At 45.4% G+C, this 19,408-nt stretch overlaps 1 protein-coding gene across 2 annotated transcripts in view; it reads right to left on the reverse strand.

The window, feature by feature from the left end:
- The window catches only part of RBMS2 (RNA binding motif single stranded interacting protein 2), a 90,761-nt gene extending 71,833 nt beyond the window's left edge, over positions 1-18,928 (reverse strand). For both annotated transcript variants that reach the window (XM_044285992.1, XM_044285995.1), the window contains exon 1: positions 18,820-18,928. In XM_044285992.1, coding sequence (XP_044141927.1) covers positions 18,820-18,885 — 66 coding nt within the window. In that variant the 5' untranslated portion in view covers positions 18,886-18,928. The remainder of the gene's footprint in view (positions 1-18,819) is intronic.
- Positions 18,929-19,408: the final 480 nt, after the last annotated feature.

A 19,408-nucleotide genomic window follows, 5' to 3' on the forward strand; every position in this document is an offset into this window, starting at 1 on the left:
GGAACGGCCGCACAGATGCGGACAGCACATGGATGACATCCGTGTGAATGCAGCCTAAGGCCTCCTGCACACAACCGTATCCGTTTTTGCAGTCCGCAAATTGTGCATCCGCAAAATATGGATACCGGCCGTGTGCATTCTGAATTTTGCGGATCAGCACGTCCTGCCCTCTGTTAGAAATGCCTATTCTTGTCCGCAACACGGACAAGAATAGGACATGTTCTGTTTTCTTTGTGGGGCTATGGAACGGAAATACAAATCCACATCTATTGTGGCCCCATTGAAATGAATGGGTCCACATCCAATCCGTAAAATATGCGGATCGGATGCGGACCAAAACTGCGGTCGTGTGCATGAGCCCTAGCTCAGTTATTTCCTCAGGCACTATCAGTCTGCACCTCTATAAGCTTTTCATTACAAGTAGAGAAATAACCGCACACTACCCCAAGTGTCTTTTTTTTTAAACTAAGTTAGGCTACTTTCACACTAGCGTTCGGGTGTCCGCTTGTGAGCTCCGTTTGAAGGGGCTCACAAGCGGACCTGAATGCTTCCGTCCAGCACTAATGCATTCTGAGTGGACGCGGATCCGCTCAGAATGCATCAGTCTGGCAGCGTTCAGCCTCCGCTCAGCAGGCGGACACTTGAACGCTGCTTGCAGCGTTCGGGTGTCCGCCTGGCCATGCGGAGGCGTGCGGATCCGTCCAGACTTACAATGTAAGTCAATGGGGACGGATCCGTTTGAAGATGACACACTAGGGCTCAATCTTCAAACGGATCCGTCCCCCATTGACTTTACATTGAAAGTCTGGACGGATCCGTCTGAGGCTATTTTCACACTTAGAAATATTTTAACAATATAATGCAGACGGATCCGTTCTGAACGGAGCCACCGTCTGCATTATATGAGCGGATCCATCTCAGACGGATCCGCTCTGAACGCAAGTGTGAAAGTAGCCTAAGTTACCTAAGATGCTGCATCTGTGCTTTAAAGGGTGCTCACTGGCTGACACTCCACGACCTTCATTTCTCAAGGACCCTTAACCCCAGTGGCTAACCCTTCCACTGGTAGATTCAGCTCCTCTTCTTTAGGGCTCATGCAGACGTCCATTGTTTTAGTCCGCATCTGATCTGCATTTTTTGCGGGTCGGATGTGGGCCCATTAACTTCAATGGGGCCACAAAAGATGCTGTCCGCATCTGTATGTCCGTTCAGTGGCACCCGCAAAAAAAACACAGAATATATCCTATTTTGGTCCAAATTACGGACAATGACAGGATATTATGGGTCAGACGTTCCATTACACAAAATGCAGGGTGCACACAGCTGGTATCCGTGTTTTGCGGATCTGCAATTTGTGGACCCTAAAAACGGCTATGGCTGTGTGCATGAGCCCTTATTCTATCTTTTTGGACCCTAGGACATTTCAGAACATTGCAGTGAAGTGGTGGGTCTTCTGGTAGCAGGGGCCTAGCTAGAGGCTCATGGGCCCTGGTGCAGGAGTTGAGCTTGGGCCCCCCTTTCCTCAGTGCTTTGTGGCCAGGGCCTGGGAAGTACATAGCCTTCATACTGCCTGAGGCAAAAATCAAATGCCACCCCTATGCCAAATTCTTGACCTAAGCTAGGGTTGCCATCTTTTCTTCAAGCCAAACCCGAACAGAAGGGAGGGAGGGCCCCTTCCAGGCCCCACCCATGTCCCGCCTCCAGCCACACCCATGTCCCGCCTCCAACCATGCCCATGCCCCACCTCCACCCCTGGTCGCTGTCGCACCGCGATCGTTACGCCCCTGAAGAGGCTCTTTAGCATATTATAAGTCTGTATTTTAAGAGAACGGCAGCGGCAGGCAGGGAGTTATAAAACACACAGTTTCACACTCGCGGCAGGACGGATCAGACAGGCTGTTCACCATGTCGGATCCGTCCTGCGGCTATTTCGCCGTGCCGTCGGACCGCCGCTCCGTCCCCATTGACTATAATGGGGATGGGGGCGGAGCTCCGGCGCAGCACGGCAATGCATGGTGAAAGGCCGCCGGACTAAAATTACTGCATGTCAGGCTTTTTAGTCCGGCGGCTTTTGCCGTGCACCGCCGTGCTGAGCCGGAGCTCCGCCCCCTGTCCCCATTATAGTCAATGGGGATGGAGCGGCGGTCCGACGGCACGGCGAAATAGCCGCAGGACGGATCCGACATGGTGAACAGCCTCTCGGATCCGTCCTGCCGCAAGTGTGAAAGTAGCCTAAACACTGTTACATTACACTTCAAATGTTTTATATACCTTTTTAGAAGTGACTATCTAGGACAGGTGTCAGGACTGTCTTGGTCACACACAGGTTGAAAAACCACTCTGCAGGCAGGGCACAGTGGGCGCTGGGCACTACTTGGGCAGGCTGCTGGAGCTGGACTGGAGACGAAGAATGATTTCAATTCTCCCTCTCTGCCTCTCTCTCTCTGATGTCACTTCCTGTGTGGACCTGACTTCCTTATCAGAGAGAAAGAGGGAGGGACTGGGAGGCAGGCAGGGGAGGAGACCGGAGACTGACTGAACAGTTAGTGAGCCGCTGCGCTGCCTGGCATCACTGTAGTGTAGACTAGAGGAGGGAGAGGGGAGGGAAGGGAGCGCTGCGCTCAGCTGATCACCCGGCCGCCGCAGTGAGTGACAGCTTAAATATGCGATCGGATCATCGGAGACTCGGTCGGACGTCCGTCCACACACACTGCAGTTTACTTTGAATGAATAATCCTGTGCCCGGGTCTAAGAAAGGCTTGCACCCGGGTACAGGATTACAAACCCGGACTGTCCGGGTCAATCCCGAACGGGTGGCAACCCTAGACCTAAGCCCTTCCCTCCAGCCAGAGGTGTACCTGGACCATCATGCACTTTCTATAATACCAGTGTCTTCTTATGCACCACAAGGGTGTTTAGGCCCCCTCAGGCTCCTGGGCCCAGTAGCGACTGCTACCTCTGCACCCCCCTGCTTGGTAACAAATGATCTTCTCTTGAATATAAAAAGCAGTCATGTACCTGACAACTGCAGTCCTCAAGAGACGAGTCGTCTTCCTAAACCTCTTTAGTGGAGAATATACAGCGCTAACCATGTCACCATTTCTAAGCAATAACTAGGGAATGTGCGTTTTTTTGGTTAAATCCGTATATCAATTGCTAATTCTAGAGGCGGTACTTGTTCATACAGTATATGTGCAAACATGACATTAAAATATCAAGGAAACCTATACTTATTGTATATTGCGTTTATAAGTGTATTCGAACCTATAGATAGATGCAGTTCATACATGAAAACCTTCCTATGTGCTTCAGTGGTTACATCGTAACACGAAAGCAGCATGGCAGCACACTGAGCCCCTGAACTCTCTTATTACATAGGAATGACTGGGCCCCACAGCAATTTTTTTTAATGGGCCCCCCTCCCCCAGTAATTTTTTCGCAACCACTTCCTTTCAGGACCCCCCATTCCTGTGGCTACTAAAGATGGCTCTCTCAGACCAGGCCCGGCAGCTGTTCCATCCGTTTTCTACACGTCTATACTGCCACTGTATATAATTTCAGTGTGTAATACTGTTGAGGGGGCCCTGACAAAGTCTTTTAGTCCTCCTACTCCTGTATGGGCCCCCTTCTGGGTCAGGGCCCCAAAGCAGCCGCTTCCCCCATAGCTACGCCCCTGGTGCTGCCATATGTAGCACTAGATTGGCATCCAATATAGCATGCATTTTTCCTGTTGTATTTATACAGAATCCTTCAGAAAAAGAACACTGTCTGCAGAGGGACAGTAAGGCTCCTGTACACCTCTAGAGGCGCCATATTATGGCCGCATATGACCCGGAGCATCTACAGATTCGTAATACAACCATATATATGAGGAGTAAAGATGGCAAATGAGGGAGGGGTGGGGAGGTTACCGCTTTACATGGTTGTTATGGATAGTTTTGCTCATTGAAGGGGTTGTCCAGGATTTTACAAGTGATGACCTATTCTCAGGATTAGCCATCAATAACCCCCCCCCCCCTCCCGATAAGCTGTTCTGCAGTAGCTTTGGCTCTGTAAGTTGTCACCGGAACTACGCATCTCCGTCCACTGTGTAAGGATCCATCATTCACATGAACGTATTTCCGGTAAAATATTTTTCTGTAAAATTGCATTTCAACGGGGCCGCATGCGTAGTCCTGTTCTGCGGCCCCAACAAAAATATAGAGCATGTCCTATCATAGGGCTGGCTGTGTGTGTTCCGCAAAATGCAGAATGCGCACTGCTGGTGCCCTTGTTTTGCAGATCCTCAATTTGCGTACTGCAAAACATTTACGGTCGTGTGAATAGACCCTAATGGACGGAGATGGTTTATCCAGTGCTGCTCCTATAGAAGTGAATGGGAGCAACTTGCTCCATGTACTATACAATGGACGGAGCTGGCACTGGCTTCCGGCTGATCAGCAGGGGGTGTCGGACCGCGCTGATCAGACATTGATGGCCCATGCTGAAAATCTGCCAAATAGACACATTGGTCCACATTCGGGTTGCTTTTTTTGTGGGTACAGCTGCACCTGCCGGATCCCATTTTCTTCCGTATATACTCGGCAGTATTTGGTAAGAGGTTCCCTTTAAAGTAACATTACTGTGATCTGTATCCAGTTCTAGGGGCTGAGCACTTCACAGCAGTGTCGTTCAGGGGGCTAGTCTCCATTCAGATCTGGCAGCGGCCTTAGGTTTAGCTGTGTATTCTGGAGTTTTTCTCCCACAGTCTATAACATGCTGCTCGTTTAATTAGAATGTAATTGCTGCATGCTGCTGTCTCTATGGGCCTTTGGTAGAGGAGGAGAATGCGAGGGAACCTATTATTACCCTAAAAGGAAAAATAATGCAGCCATCCCCAGTAAAAGGCTTCCTTGAATTAAATAATTTAGAATTACATGGGGACTGTGCCATAATAAAATATTACTTTACTATGATTTAGCTTTAACTTTTATAATTTATTTTCTGTTACATAAATGCTCCACTCCTGAGATATTCGTTTTACTTCATCACAATGGTGCCGCCTGGTGTTATTAGTTATTAATGTGCACGTCCACCCACTAAGGTGGTCGTACACACTTTCATCCTTCAATTGTTGCTGCAGAAGGACATGTGAGGCAGAATGCACCCAAGCCGTCCCATTCATTTCAAAAAGACGGCTTGGGTGTAATTACACCTGCTCACCACTGCAGATGCAACGGCGAGAAGGTAAACAGCGAAGAGGAGGCAGCGCTGGCACGGCGCGTGCCTCCTCTTCAAACAGCTGATCGACGGGGGTGCCGGGTGTCGGAACCCCACCGATCTGATATTGATGACCTATCCTGAGGATAGGTCATCAATAAATATAACTTGGACAACCCCTTTAAGGCCACCTTTGCAACCTTGCAACTTTTTTTTTATTGTCTGAATAATTTTACACACGTGAATTTCTGCGCTCATTTTATGGCCACAAATCCCAATCTGACTGTGTCTGGTCACCAGAATAAACAGCTTCATAGACCCTAATAATGCGGTTAGTTTGGGTAATCAGACACCAGTTGGGGCAGAAGTTACCACTGTAATGTTATTAAGCTGATGCAAAATTGGACATAAATAAAGAATAAAGCTACTCTGCAATAGATCTTGATTAAAAATGTCCTCCCCTTGTGTGTCTACAGCTTCAGTGCAGAACCATGCGTCTCCATGGTAACAGACTACACAATCTTTGTAGTCGGAGCCCACAGTCATATTCCCTTCCATATATCCCCTACTTTGCGCTAACATTTGGTCGGTTAGCAGTTAGTAATGGACAAACAGAGGAGAGTATGATGGCAGGATCAGTCAGAATCGGGTTGTAGTCGGTTACTATAAAGATGCACAAGTCTGCATAGAAGTTGTAGAAGATCACGGTTGGACATTTGTAATCAAAACCTATTGCAAAGTTTCTTAAGTGTTAATCCTAAAATATTTTTCCATGGTAAACATAGCCTTTAAATCATAGCGTTTTTTGCGGCAGTGCAGGCAACGTTTTGGTGCCCGCCTCCAGAACGGAATGGAGACGGATCGGAGGCAAACTGATGCATTCTGAGCGGATCCTTTTCCATTCAGAATGCATTAGGGCAAAACTGATCCGTTTTGGACCGCTTGTGAGAGCCCTGAACGGATCTCAACTCATGTAAAAGGATGTACAGTCAGGCAATAAAGCGTTAACCTTGAATGATTAAATAAAGCAAGAGTCGAGCATCTTAGGAGGTATTTCTGTTTCTACTGCAAATTACCTTTTCCAAAGGTCGAATACCTGTATAATAGGGTGTCTGATGGAGCACGCCATGGATGAACTGGAAGCACACTGAGCTATAGTGGGGTCCCGCAGAAGTATGGGCGCTCTGTTACAGCACCATACCAGTCAGAGGAGCATGAGGCCTTATTCTGAGAATGTGAAGGCCTTTCTTTGCAAAATCTAAATTCTGGAAAACCAAGAGTTGTGTCTCCCACCCAAAAGCAATTTGCTATCCCTCCCGATGGAGCTACAACAGATTTCAATAGATTTTCATTTAAAGGGGTTTTCCCATCTCATACAATGGGGTCATATCACTAGGATTTGCCCCCTCCCCCCCCCCATTGTATGATAGGTGCGGGTCTCATCTTGTAAATGCAGATGAAAACGAAGACGGCAAAGTGGTGGCCGGCAGTGCCCAAGCGTTCCTATTGGCCCCCCGAAAATAATTTTTGGAATCCCCATAGAAATGAATGGGAGCGCACCGCGCTTGGGCAGCCACTGCTTCCATTCACTTCCATGGGGCCGTTGGAAATAGGCGAGCCAGCCTATATGGGCCCCATACAAATGAATAAAGGGCAGACATGCATGCGCTGTGCACCCTCCTTTGCTTTGCCGGCTGCGTTTACGAGATAGGTGCGGGTTCCAGAGGTGGGACCCACACCTATCAGACAATGGGGGCACATCCTAGCGATATGCCCCCATTGTCTGAGATGGGAATACCCCTTTAAAGTGAAAACCCAGCCAAAAGCCAAGAATTAACATTAGTTATGCCTGTAGTTCCTAGTGGAGTGAGGCGAGTATTGATTCAGTCAACAAAATAACCTTTTATTTGTGTAAAAATGAGTTTATTCTATAAAAATTGCACAGTTGCATCAGGCAGAAAACCCAGAGCCCGTGTGCAGCCCATTTCCTGTGTGCCAGAATCCCGCTCACTGGCCGGCATGTGACCGGAGCCGTCTGTTCTCTGCCTCCTCACATCACTGCACATTACTATGGTTTTCATTTATTGATCCATATTCATTGTAGGAGCATTTTCTCTCTAAGGGTTTGTATACAGATATGTTCTCCTATAGGCAATCCTTTGATATTGAATTCACATCAGCCCATGTTGTAAAAGGAATATCACAAAGCTCAACAACTATATTTGATGTCTCCTTCTCTTTTCTAACTGGGTTACCATCCACACCGTGCACGATTCCTCTAATTAAGGCTACTTTCACACTAACGTTTTTATTTTCCGATATTGAGATCCATCATAGGGTCTCAATATTGGGAAAAAAATGCTTCAGTTTCGTCCCCATTCATTGTCAATGGGGACAAAAGGTAACTGACCAGAATGGAGTGCTCCAAAAGGCATTCCGTTCCTTTTGGTTTGCGTTCTCATACCGCAGAGCAAACCGCAGCATGCTGCAGTTTTCTTTCCGTCAGGGGATGCAGCGCAAGAAGGATCCGTCATGACCCACAATGCAAGTGAATGGGGACGGATCCGTTTAACTGACACAATCTGACACAACAGAAAACGGATCCGTCCCCCGTTGACTTTCAATGGAGTTCATGACTGATCCGTCTTGGGTATATTAAAGATAATACAACCGGATCCGTTCATAACGGATGCAGATGGTTATATTATCAGTAACGAAAGGGTTTTTGCTGAACCCTGATAGATCCATCAAAAACGCAGGTGTGAAAGTAGCCTAACTATTATTCTATCTTTAGAAAGACTTAGGACCTGTTTACATGGGCAATGATCGGGAACGGTTCTTCTGCATTCACATGCAGCAATCATTCCCTCTGGATGATTTCATCCCCATTCATCCCTGTTTTCATAGGGCGATGTGCTACTGCCAAACAACGATTTTAGGTGCCACATGAAAGATGTGATCTCTCGACAAATGAGAGTCTTTACAGGGGGGAATTATCAGGAATGAGCGTGTAACACTAGATTTTCCCAGAAGGAAAATGATCAGCCAGCAAAGTGAGCTGTTTGTCAGGGGTGCTGGGAGCAGGACCTCTCATTTTGCTGTTTGTCAGGGGTGCTGGGAGCAGGACCTCTCATTTTGCTGTTTGTCAGGGGTGCTGGGAGCAGGTACCTCTCATTTTGCTGTTTGTCAGGGTGCTGGGAGCAGGACCTCTCATTTTGCTGTTTGTCAGGGGTGCTGGGAGCAGGACCTCTCATTTTGCTGTTTGTCAGGGGTGCTGGGAGCAGGACCTCTCATTTTGCTGTTTGTCAGGGGTGCTGGGAGCAGGACCTCTCATTTTGATGTTTGTCAGGGGTGCTGGGAGCAGGACCTCTCATTTTGCTGTTTGTCAGGGGTGCTGGGAGCAGGACCTCTCATTTTGCTGTTTGTCAGGGGTGCTGGGAGCAGGACCTCTCATTTTGTTGTTTGTCAGGGGTGCTGGGAGCAGGACCTCTCATTTTGCTGTTTGTCAGGGGTGCTGGGAGCAGGACCTCTCATTTTGCTGTTTGTCAGGGGTGCTGGGAGCAGGACCTCTCATTTTGATGTTTGTCAGGGGTGCTGGGAGCAGGACATGGGCTGATCAGATAATTGTTCGGACTGGGTCGCGTCCGATGAGGCAACTACTTTAAAGCAAACACTGAACTTAAAAAAAAACCTTTTCAGTGATTTTCATTGGTTGGGTCTCATGATCTGAGCCCTACACCATTTGCTAGAACAAAGCTAGAACCACTTTGGCTTCTGCTGCCTTTACTTAGAAGAGATGAAGATGATTATTAGACTATAATGCAAGTCTGTTTGCCGTTTTCAGCAGAGAGTAGCAGATAGAAGTCACAATGGTTAGTCACTCTTACATGCTTTAGCGGCTTTTTTCTAGTGGGCATAAGGGTCTAGGTCCCCACAGTTTTCTGTACCGGAGCTATGCTTTAAAGAAATATTCTGTAAACAGCACACAGATAAGATGTATTATTAGGAATATTAGGACACATTCAACAAAAATGAAAACATTTACTTATTGTACTCTCTTGTACATTTTATGGAGAGGGATCAAAGGCCGCTGTCAATGAAAATAGCAACAGTTGTGACTCCTAGGAAGTTTCCTAAGGCTACTTTCACACTAGCTAAAAAATGTTCATTGCATCCGGCATAGCCGAAATCTGCCTCAGCGCAACCAGGACCCATTATAGCCAATTGGCTCCATAGCGGAAAGGTGCCCAGAGAGATGAGTTTGCTTACACGGTGATGTAGTTTAGTTTTTCATTGGTGGTTCAGATTGCTCTGCGATTTCCTGCTGTGAGAGGGGCAGACAGAGCTGCTTTATTAGAGGTCAGTTTGAGCTTTGTTAATAGGTCTGCAGGAGAGATCATACACTGTATAATATTGTTACTCCCTCTTACTAATAAGAATATACAAATATACATTGGTATTTTTATGGAGGTAAAGTGTACCCTTATACAATCCCTTTGAAAGAGAGCACCCTCTATGAAGCTGATGCTTAAATTCTAGCAGCTTAAAGTCCCCCTTTTCAAGATCAATGGTTATTAAAACTTTGCCCTGAAATCTCTAAATATGCATATAAAATGCACTGAGCCTCTGATAATAATGTAAAAGCCTTGTTTACTGTCCATGGGTGGCTCTTTACGACATAAATGTGTGCACAGCTCATATGGTTTGTATTCTGCTCTTCTGAACCCTATGAACTCTGTCATTTTTACAAGAGCTATGACAGGGAGCACTGGTTAGAGTGACAACCCTGCTCCTCGCCACTGCTCATGTGTAACTAAAGACAGTGCCGGAGACGCGAAGCCCTGGAATATACTCTACAATCCTTCAAGATATAGCCGCTATCTCAGTAATTTACGAAACTATTTTAGGAAAGGATATGGTATAAAAAAAAATATGAAATATTAGGTTAGTGACATATGTTTTCATTTGAGATGTGAACTAAGGGGGGAATTTATCATTTGCGGTGGTTTTGGTGTCAGTCTTAAGTCTGTCTTTGCTTTGCGCCAAATTTATGAAATGAAGCACAGAAATAATATATTTGGTACAAGAGCAATGTGTTGCACACGTACATCTGTAAAAGTACACCAGGGGGTTGCCTGGCGTGAAGATGCGACTCGCACATCATAAATAAGACTTAAAGGTGTTGTAATCTGAAATCTTGACCTACCTTTCACTCTACTTCTAAAAGTGTCGAGGATCACCAAATGTCAGAAAAATATGCACCAGATGTTGCATGCGGGCATAACTTGCAACATTTTTACACCACAAAACTGGCGAATCAAACTTGATAATTGTCCCTCTAAGCCAGGGATGGCCAACCTGAGGCTCTCCAGCTGTTGCAAAACTACAACTCCCAGCATGCCCAGACTACCAACAGCTATCAGCCTACAGCAGGGCATGGTGGGAGTTGTAGTTTTACAACAGCTGGAGAGCCGCAGGTTGGCCATGCCTGCTCTAAGCCTTTTTCCCACAACTCAACAGATAGGTTTCTTTAAAACTCTGCTCCCTACAATGATATATGTGTATATACCATATACCAGTATACAAAGCAGGAAGCAAATGTATACTTGTGTGACAAACTATACAGAGCCGTTCTCTCACAGCACAGTTTGATAAATAAGGATTTATGAATGTAGTTGTGAGGTTGGAAGAGAGTGGACTTCTAGTTGTGTGGTGGTTGTCTTCTACTAAGGGAACATGTGCAGCATATACAGTATACATGCTTACGGACAGAGTGAAAGGACAACCGAGAACGAAGTGGACTCTGTTTGGACAAGATGAAATCCTTGCCAACATGGAGACGAAGTCTTCTTCGTCATTCTGTAACCTTGCCAATGGTTTATCATGGATCAAAGAAAATAATACCTCATTATGGTTCACCTCATTTTCCTGAGAAATAAAGACTATAAAGTGTTTCATCTTGTTCTGGAAAACTAGGCTCAGTATCTGGACCCTGACTAAAACATGGGATTTTCCCAGCGGTCTGTAGAATGACATCACTGTGCGCCTGCCAGCACCGTTCCTTCCAGCACATTATGCTTACTTCCCACTGGGTTCTCCCTGTGACATTAACATGTCATTTATTTGGCATTTGGACCTTTTTGGTGAGCCAGGATTGTTGATTTCAGTTTGATATCACAGCGTTATGTTACTAGTGTTACGTTGCTTTCCGCCCCTCTGACAGTGATTTTATCAAGTTGAAATGTCAGCCCCGTTACAACATAGCATTGAATATATCGAGGGTTACTCAACCCCTTAACTCTACAAAACATATCATATTAAGTTAACTTAATCCAACTGCAAATTGTGGTATTCCCCAATGTAAAGTGACACTCCGCTGCTGTTCATCTAAACCTACTATTTGTCTTGTAAATCCAGCGCTGCAGTTCAGCAGAGAACATTTAGTTACCATTGAAATAAAGAATTTATTAGTGATATGAGTAGCTGATACAGTACTGTGTAAAGGTTTTAGGTAGGTGTGGAAAAAAATGCTGCAAAGTAAGAATGCTTCCAAAAATAGAAGTGTAATAAATCAAAGGCCCAAACGGGGGTAAAAAGGAAGCTAAAATATCACTTTTAATGAATACAATAAAATGTCTGGATAATACCAGCTTTAAAAAAAGACAAAACACATAAACGCCAAGTATTAGAATCCAATATTGGAACTGCAGGGCACCTGAAGTCCTATAGCATATACAGGCAAGATACGTAATAAAAAAGGAACAGTCTTACCAGTTTGAAGTGCTGCAGTTGAGGACGATCAGGCATCCCTCAAGAAACCCTGAAATGTAGTTTTCTAGTCCGACAGGGTCGTGAAGGACTATAAGTGACTGTGAAAGGCACTCAGTGCAGATAGGATGGGAACAACTATCCCTAAAAAACCCTAAATCACAGGAGGGGAGCTGGGGTAACCCTACCTACCTACACAGAGCACTCGCCCCGAAAGGGCCGACCCCGTCCGGATACCTGTCCCTAGTCCGGACGGAATCCCTGATAAACCCTATAGGATAGTTCCCGACGTGCCACGTTGATAAGAATGGACAACAATTCCTAAACGTCATTGGACCAAGGAGAATGCCGGGTGGTAACGATGTCCCGTAGTGATGGTAAGCCCGTCAGTGGTATAGAACTACCAAATGTGCTGATGCCGCACAAAAAAAGAACCCACAGTCTGTGTGGGGAGTCTTGTCCGAGGGCGCCCATAAAAATAGAAGTGTTAACAGTTTTTAAAATGAAAGGGGTTATCTATTTAATCGGCCGCTATACAATATACGATGCTGTGCTTGGTAAGCTGCAAGAAGGCTGCGGCGATCAGAGGAGTGCTAGGCCTTCTCAAACTGCAGATCAGCGGGTGTCCCGAGGATAGGTAATCAGTTACAAATAGTCAGATAACCCCTTTAAATGTATTCTGCAGCAGGACAACAACCCCACAATGTCTTTAAGAACTATCTTCAGTGTAAAGAAGAACAAAGAGTCCTGGAAGTAAAGATATGGCCCCACAGAGCTTTGATCTCAACATCATCAAGACTATCTGGGATTACATAAAGAGACAGAAGGATCTGAGCAAGCCTACATCAACAGAAGATCTGTGGTTAGTTCTCCATGATATTTGGACCAAGCTCTCTGCTGAGTTCCTTCAAGTGTGTCCAGAAGAACTTAGGCTACTTTTACACTAGCGTTCGTCGGTCCGCTCGTGAGCTCCGTTTGAAGGAGCTCACGAGCGGACCCGAACGCCTCCGTCCAGCCCTGATGCAGTCTGAATGGAGCGGATCCGCTCAGGCTGCATGAGTCTGGCGGCGTTCAGCCTCCGCTCCGCTCGCCTCCGCACGGCCAGGCGATCCGTGCAGACTTACAATGTAAGTCAATGGGAACGGATCTGCTTGAAGATGACACCATATGGCTCAATCTTCAAGCGGATCCGTCCCCCATTGACTTAACATTGAAAGTCTGAACGGATCCGCTCAGGCATCTTGCGCACTTAGAAATTTTTCTAAGTTATTAATGCAGACGGATCCGTACTGAACGGAGCCTCCGTCTGCATTAATATGATCAGATCCGTTCAGAACGGATCCGATCAAGCGCTAGTGTGAAAGTAGCCTGATGCTGTTCGGAAGGCAAAGGCTGGTCAGAAGAAATATAGATTTTTATTTAGATTTCTCTTTTGTTCATTCACTTTGTATTTTTTTAACTGAAAAAAATAAATAAACACTTCTATTTTTGAAAGAATTCTTACTTTGCAGCACTTTACGCCTGCTTAAAACCTTTGCACAGTACCGTATATTACACCAATATAGCTATATAAATATCCCAGGGCTGGCATTAGCAAAGGGCAAACCTGGGCACATGCCCATTGGAGGGACATCACATATCCCTGAAACCAGACCATGATATATTGCAATAACCACTACATACACTTCAGATGGAAAGGATATAATAATTACAATTTCTAACCACAATGTCCTTTCCTGACACAGAGACGTCTACCTATTTCTGTAAGACTATAATGTGCAAGAACATGTATACACATCCATATGGTGCTGAAATCTCAGGTTAAGGTCTACCTTGTTGACACTGTACAACACTTATGTAAGACAAATGGGATTATTTATCAAATTGGTGTAAAGCAGAACTGGCTTAGTTGCCTATAGCAACCAATCGGATTCCATCTTTCAAAAATGAAAGGTGGAATTTGATTGGTTGCTATGGACAACTAAGCCAGTTCTGCTTTACAACATAAATGACCCCAAAAGTGTCTAGAGCACATCACATCATAGCTGCCTCCGAGTCTACAATATGAAATGTGTATCTTTTTGATGTTCACATTACTACAATGCATATTCACAAGAATAAAGGAGATGCTGTAGAGCAAGGTTCCCCCAACCCCAGTCCTCAGGGCCCACCTGCCAGTCAGGATTTGGGAATATCCCATAGAATGAATACCTGTGGTAAGTCCTGATGCATTGACACTAATTATATCGCCTGCTCAATACTAAGGAAATCCTGAAAACATGACCGGCAGGTGGGCCCTGAGGACTGGAGTTGAGGACCCGTGCTGTAGAGCAATCTTTGAACATACACAGCATAGCCATAAATGAGACATCCGTACTGCTTATGTTACAGCTGAAATTAAATGTTATCTATACAGAGATTTGAAACATCGCACTAGTAGACCAATTTAGAAAGCTATATGACCAAAAAATGGCTAGAGGTCTTCAACTTCTCAACACAGGCCTAAGCTAGGTATATTTTTGTCTATATTCAAGGAAAAAACGTAGGGGGAGATTTATCAAACTGGTGTATAGGACAACTGGCTTATTTGCCCATAGCAACCAAACAGATTCCACCTTTCATTTTCCAAAGGACCTGTGAAAAATAAAAAGTGGAATCTGATTGGTTGCTATGGGCAACTAAGCCAGTTGTCCTATACACCAGTTTTGATAAATCTCCCTCATAGAATACAAGCCATGTTAGGTCTGCAATGTCCCTGAGGATCTCAGGTTGAGATACACTTTGGTCCATTCTAAAATCATGGTGAAATAAAACGTACACAGGTAAAGAGCTGTGTAAGATGAAGATATGAACAGTTCTAAGCATTTGTGCCAACAGTTGTCTAATGCAAACACACAAAGCGATAAACACAAAATGATAAAAACACACAATCATTTTTAACTAGTCGTCCTCTTGTACCGTATTACTAGTTGAATTGAGAAGATGGACGATTTATAGCACATCCACTTGTACAGGCATTTTATGGTTGTGACAATTGTGAGTGGTTGTACATGAAGCTTTAGGTATTTTTTGTGGCAGATGAGACAATTATCGAATTGGAAGACCATTAAAAGGAACCTGTCATCAACTTTTTGCTGACCTCAATGAGGGTAGCATAAAATAGTGACAGAAATGCTGATTTCAGCGGTGTGTCACTCATCAGCTAATAGTAAGTGGTTTCTGAAAACCAGCATCATAATTATTGCAGCACAGGCCTGGAAAAGAGTCCAATCTACCTGAGAAGAGTCATGGTTATTGATAATCTCCTGCTCTCTCACCCATCTGCTGCTGATTGGCAGTTCTCTGCTAGACAGAAAGGGAGAAAACTAGGTAGAAGACTGTCAGCCATCAGCAGGTGGGCAGGAGAGCAGGAATTCATGAATAACCAGGACTCTTCTCAGGTGGCCATGACTCTTTTCTAGGCCCAGTCTGCAATGTGTTGTTGGTTCTCGGCAACCACTTATTTTTAACATTTAAATGACCGACCACTGAAATCAACTCACCTGTCTCTACTTTATTCTGCCGTTCGTATGGGCAGCATAAAATTTATGACAGGTTCCCTTTTAGGCCGAATGCACACGGCCGTTTTTTAACGGCCGTGAGCGGTCCGTGGAACCGCGGCCTGGATTCCTGCTGAGAGCAGGAGCGCACGGCGTGCGCTCCCTGCTGCCGCCACAGTACAGTAATACACTGGTGTAGATCATACCAGTGTACTACTGTATTGCGACGGCAGCAGGGAGCGCACGGCGTCATAGCAACCAATGACGCCGTGCGCTCCTGCTCTCAGCAGGAATCCAGGCCGCGGTTCCACGGACCGCTCACGGCCGTGGGCATTCGGCCTTAATATGACCAAATGGTCTAAAGAGAAAGCTTGTGTAAGAGTAAGAAGTGTGTGCATAGATAGACCATAACTATAGAGGGTGCAAGGTTTGTGCTTGTAACTGGGTCCTGGAGCCTGAGGGGGCACAAAATGTTCCTCTTTCCATATGAGCAGACCAGTAGTTTAAATGGTAAGTGATAATTGGAAAACCCTGTTACAGATTTTGCATTGGGGCCTAGGAAACTAGGCAGAAGAAGACATTTTAAGGACTAGAGTTTTCATTTAATTTTAGGTGTAATTGTTCTTTAATGTTAAGATAATTATTAAAGGGTCGCAAATTTTTGAGAAAAACATGTCAAAGTTTTTGATCGTAGAGGGTTTGAGTGCTGAGATCCCCATAGATCAAAGAGAGAGAACCGATCACTTCTCTCTGCTCATGGTAGGATACAGAAGTGAAATGGGGCCATATTTCTATTGAGTCCTTCTCAAATGCTCTCCTGCAGTGAGAGAGAGAGCGCATGATATTCAACGCTTATCTCTCCTCGTTCTAGGGCAGGGGTTGGCAACCTCCTAAACTGCAGCTGTTGAGAAACTACAACTCCCAGCATGCATACTTGCTCCGCTCTTCTCAGAACTCCCATATGCAGTAAATGAAAGGAGCATGCTGGGAAATGAAGTTTCACAAGAGCTGGAGTGCCGAGGGTTGCTGACCCCTGTTCTAGGAAATGGTGGGGGTCTCAGCACTTGGCTACCCACCGATCAAAACATTTGATATATCTCTATGACATATCCAAAGTTTTTTAAAAACTCAGTGAGACTTTAAACTGAAATATGATCCAGATGTATTTAGATGTATGTGTTATCAGTATAAAATTATTGAATGATTTATGTATTTGCATTATATGTGGTACTTTTGTACTGTTTTATATATTTGCGTTAGAAACATTATGGCCCTGATTTATCAACAAGGGCCGAATTGATGTTTGTCTTCACGCTTGTCTATAGAAACATAGAATGTGTCGGCAGATAAGAACCATTTGGCCCATCTAGTCTGCCCAATATACTGAATGCTATGGATAGCCCCTGGCCCTATCTTATATGAAGGATGGCCGTATGCCTATGTCTATCTGGTCCATGCACCAAATTTATGAAAGTGGCACACAGAACTTGATAAATTTAGCACAGGCAAGCTTTCACATTCTGACTTATTTTCACTGCCAGAGCTATGACAGGTCAGGAGAGGAGTACAGTGGTGTCTATTTTGGGGGACTTTTCCAAAGGTCCCAATAATACATAAGGCCAAAAACCAACACACTCCACTGGAAAGCCCAAAAAATTGATGAATTTCTGAAATGGCCTTTTAGCAGACTGTTGATAAATTTGTCTTACAAGTAAAACGACAGAAAAGCCACCATTTACACCAAAATAAAGACAAAACCAGTTTAAGAAATCGGCGCCTATATTTAGGACTAGAACACCTAAATCACTCGAAGGGGTTTTCCGATACTTTTATACTGATGACCTATCTCTGTGATGGCTAACCTTCAGCACTCCAGCTGTGGTAAAACTACGACTCCCAAGATGTACACTTGCTTGGCTGTTCTCAGAATTCCATAGAAATGAATGGAGTGTGCTGGGAGTCGTAGTTTCACCACAGCTGGAGTGCCGGAGGTTAGCCATCACTGACCTATCTGAACAGGTCTTCAGTATCTGATTGGTGGGGGTACGACACCCAGGACCCCCTCTGATGAGCTGTTTGAGATGGCATTGGTGCTTGCAGTAGCGCCACGGCCTTCTCACAGTTCACCAGTCACATCGCCGACCATTGTACAGCGGCTGTGCTTGGCATCACAGCTCAGCCCCAGCTGCGCCTACGCCATGTGACCAATGAAAGTGATGTCACATGTCCTAGGCTAAGCTGCCAAAAGGTCAGCCTTCTCAAACAGCTGATCGGCGCAGGTCCCGTGTGCCGGACCACCAATGATCAAGTACTGATCACCTATTCAGAAGATACATCATCAGTTTAAAAAGACAGTGTGAAGTATTTCTATATACACATACATACATATGTATAGGATGCATTTGACAACCTTGAATCTAGTCTCCCTGAGAATCTAAGTAATTGACCCTTTTATTGCCGCAGTATTTGCTACCATGGATAACACAGGGTTGGACGATACGATGATAAATTCATAGGGTTGCATCTTCTTTTAGCTCCAGGGGGAAATGCCCCTAGTAGGCCTCACGTGCAGTCCTGTAGATGATACATTGGTTCCCTTAACCTTTCTTTATGTAGCATCGGTTCCGTAAGTCTATTTGCTATCATGTTATAAATCTGTGTTGCGGTGCCGTTCCCAGCATGCACACAGTAGTCCACACTAGTCTTTATTCTTCTCGGTTGTGTACCATACATTGTCTAGTTTCTATTTTGTCACATTGTTATTCCTTTTTGTGTATCTTTTACGTTGTGTGTCTTCTACTTGTACAGCCTGTGTCTCTCCCTCTCTCTCTCTCTTTCCTGTCTGCCTCTGGGTGCGCCTCTCTCCCTGTGAATGCCCTTCCTCTGTGCCTCTCTCAATGTTACTTCCAAATCATCCAGCTCCATAGGCGCACACATCACACACATCACACACCACAAGCCGCACAGTCCACACAGCCGTACGACACACAATGACGCTGACAATATACCGTAATCTACTTCTACTATTTGGCAGGGTTTGGCTATATTGTAACCAAAGCCAAGACGTACATGAAGGCAATGATGTCCGCTTCCTGCTCAACCCCATATACATGTATGCAGGGATCAGACCGGCGGGCACCTACTGACAGAAGTGCACCACACACCAGTAAGTCCCCCGCCTTCTACAAGGGTAAACTGGTTCCCAGACAAATCATTTGTGAACCATTTTAAAGGGCTAGCACAGGCCTGTCAGTAAATGTGCGAGTGCGCAGGTAGAGCAGGGGCACAAGACAAGTATGGTCAGCAGGGTTACCTTCTTATGGCTCCTGGTATAGCTGAAAGAGGCGATCCCTGCCCTTGGAGGGACAGACAGCAGCATTTTTCCTTTAAGGTACAGGGAGATGGGACACAGGAGACTGGCAGTTCTGTCCAGCCCTCTGACGTAACACAGCCTATAGTAGAGGTCTGCAGGGTCCTAGTGCCCTCTGTGGGTAAAGCCAGGGAGTGAGGAGGAGGAGGAGGGGGGATTCTAAGTTTAACCTTTTCCTCCCTATTGAATTTTGCTTTGTTGCTTTCTGAAAGGCATTACATATTTTAGCGGCAAAAATTTTCATTTTTATTTTCAGCTGTGGGTGTGTATATTCTGGTTACGCCAGGGGAATCATTACATTCCGATATTAAGAGAATACATTTATTATTCGTGTTAAAAGGTGGACGTTTGACAAAAGAGTCAATATACTAGTAAGAAGAAGCTTTAGCTTTAGGCTTCCTGCACACGAACGTGTGCTGCCCGTTGCCGTATTGCGAACCGCATTTGCGGATCCGCAATATGCCGGCGCTGTTCCGTGGGCATTCCGCATCACGGATGCGGACCCATTCACTTCAATAGGTCCGCAAATCCG

The sequence above is a fragment of the Bufo gargarizans genome, chromosome 3 (assembly GCF_014858855.1).
Source record: "Bufo gargarizans isolate SCDJY-AF-19 chromosome 3, ASM1485885v1, whole genome shotgun sequence".
NCBI lineage: Eukaryota > Metazoa > Chordata > Amphibia > Anura > Bufonidae > Bufo > Bufo gargarizans.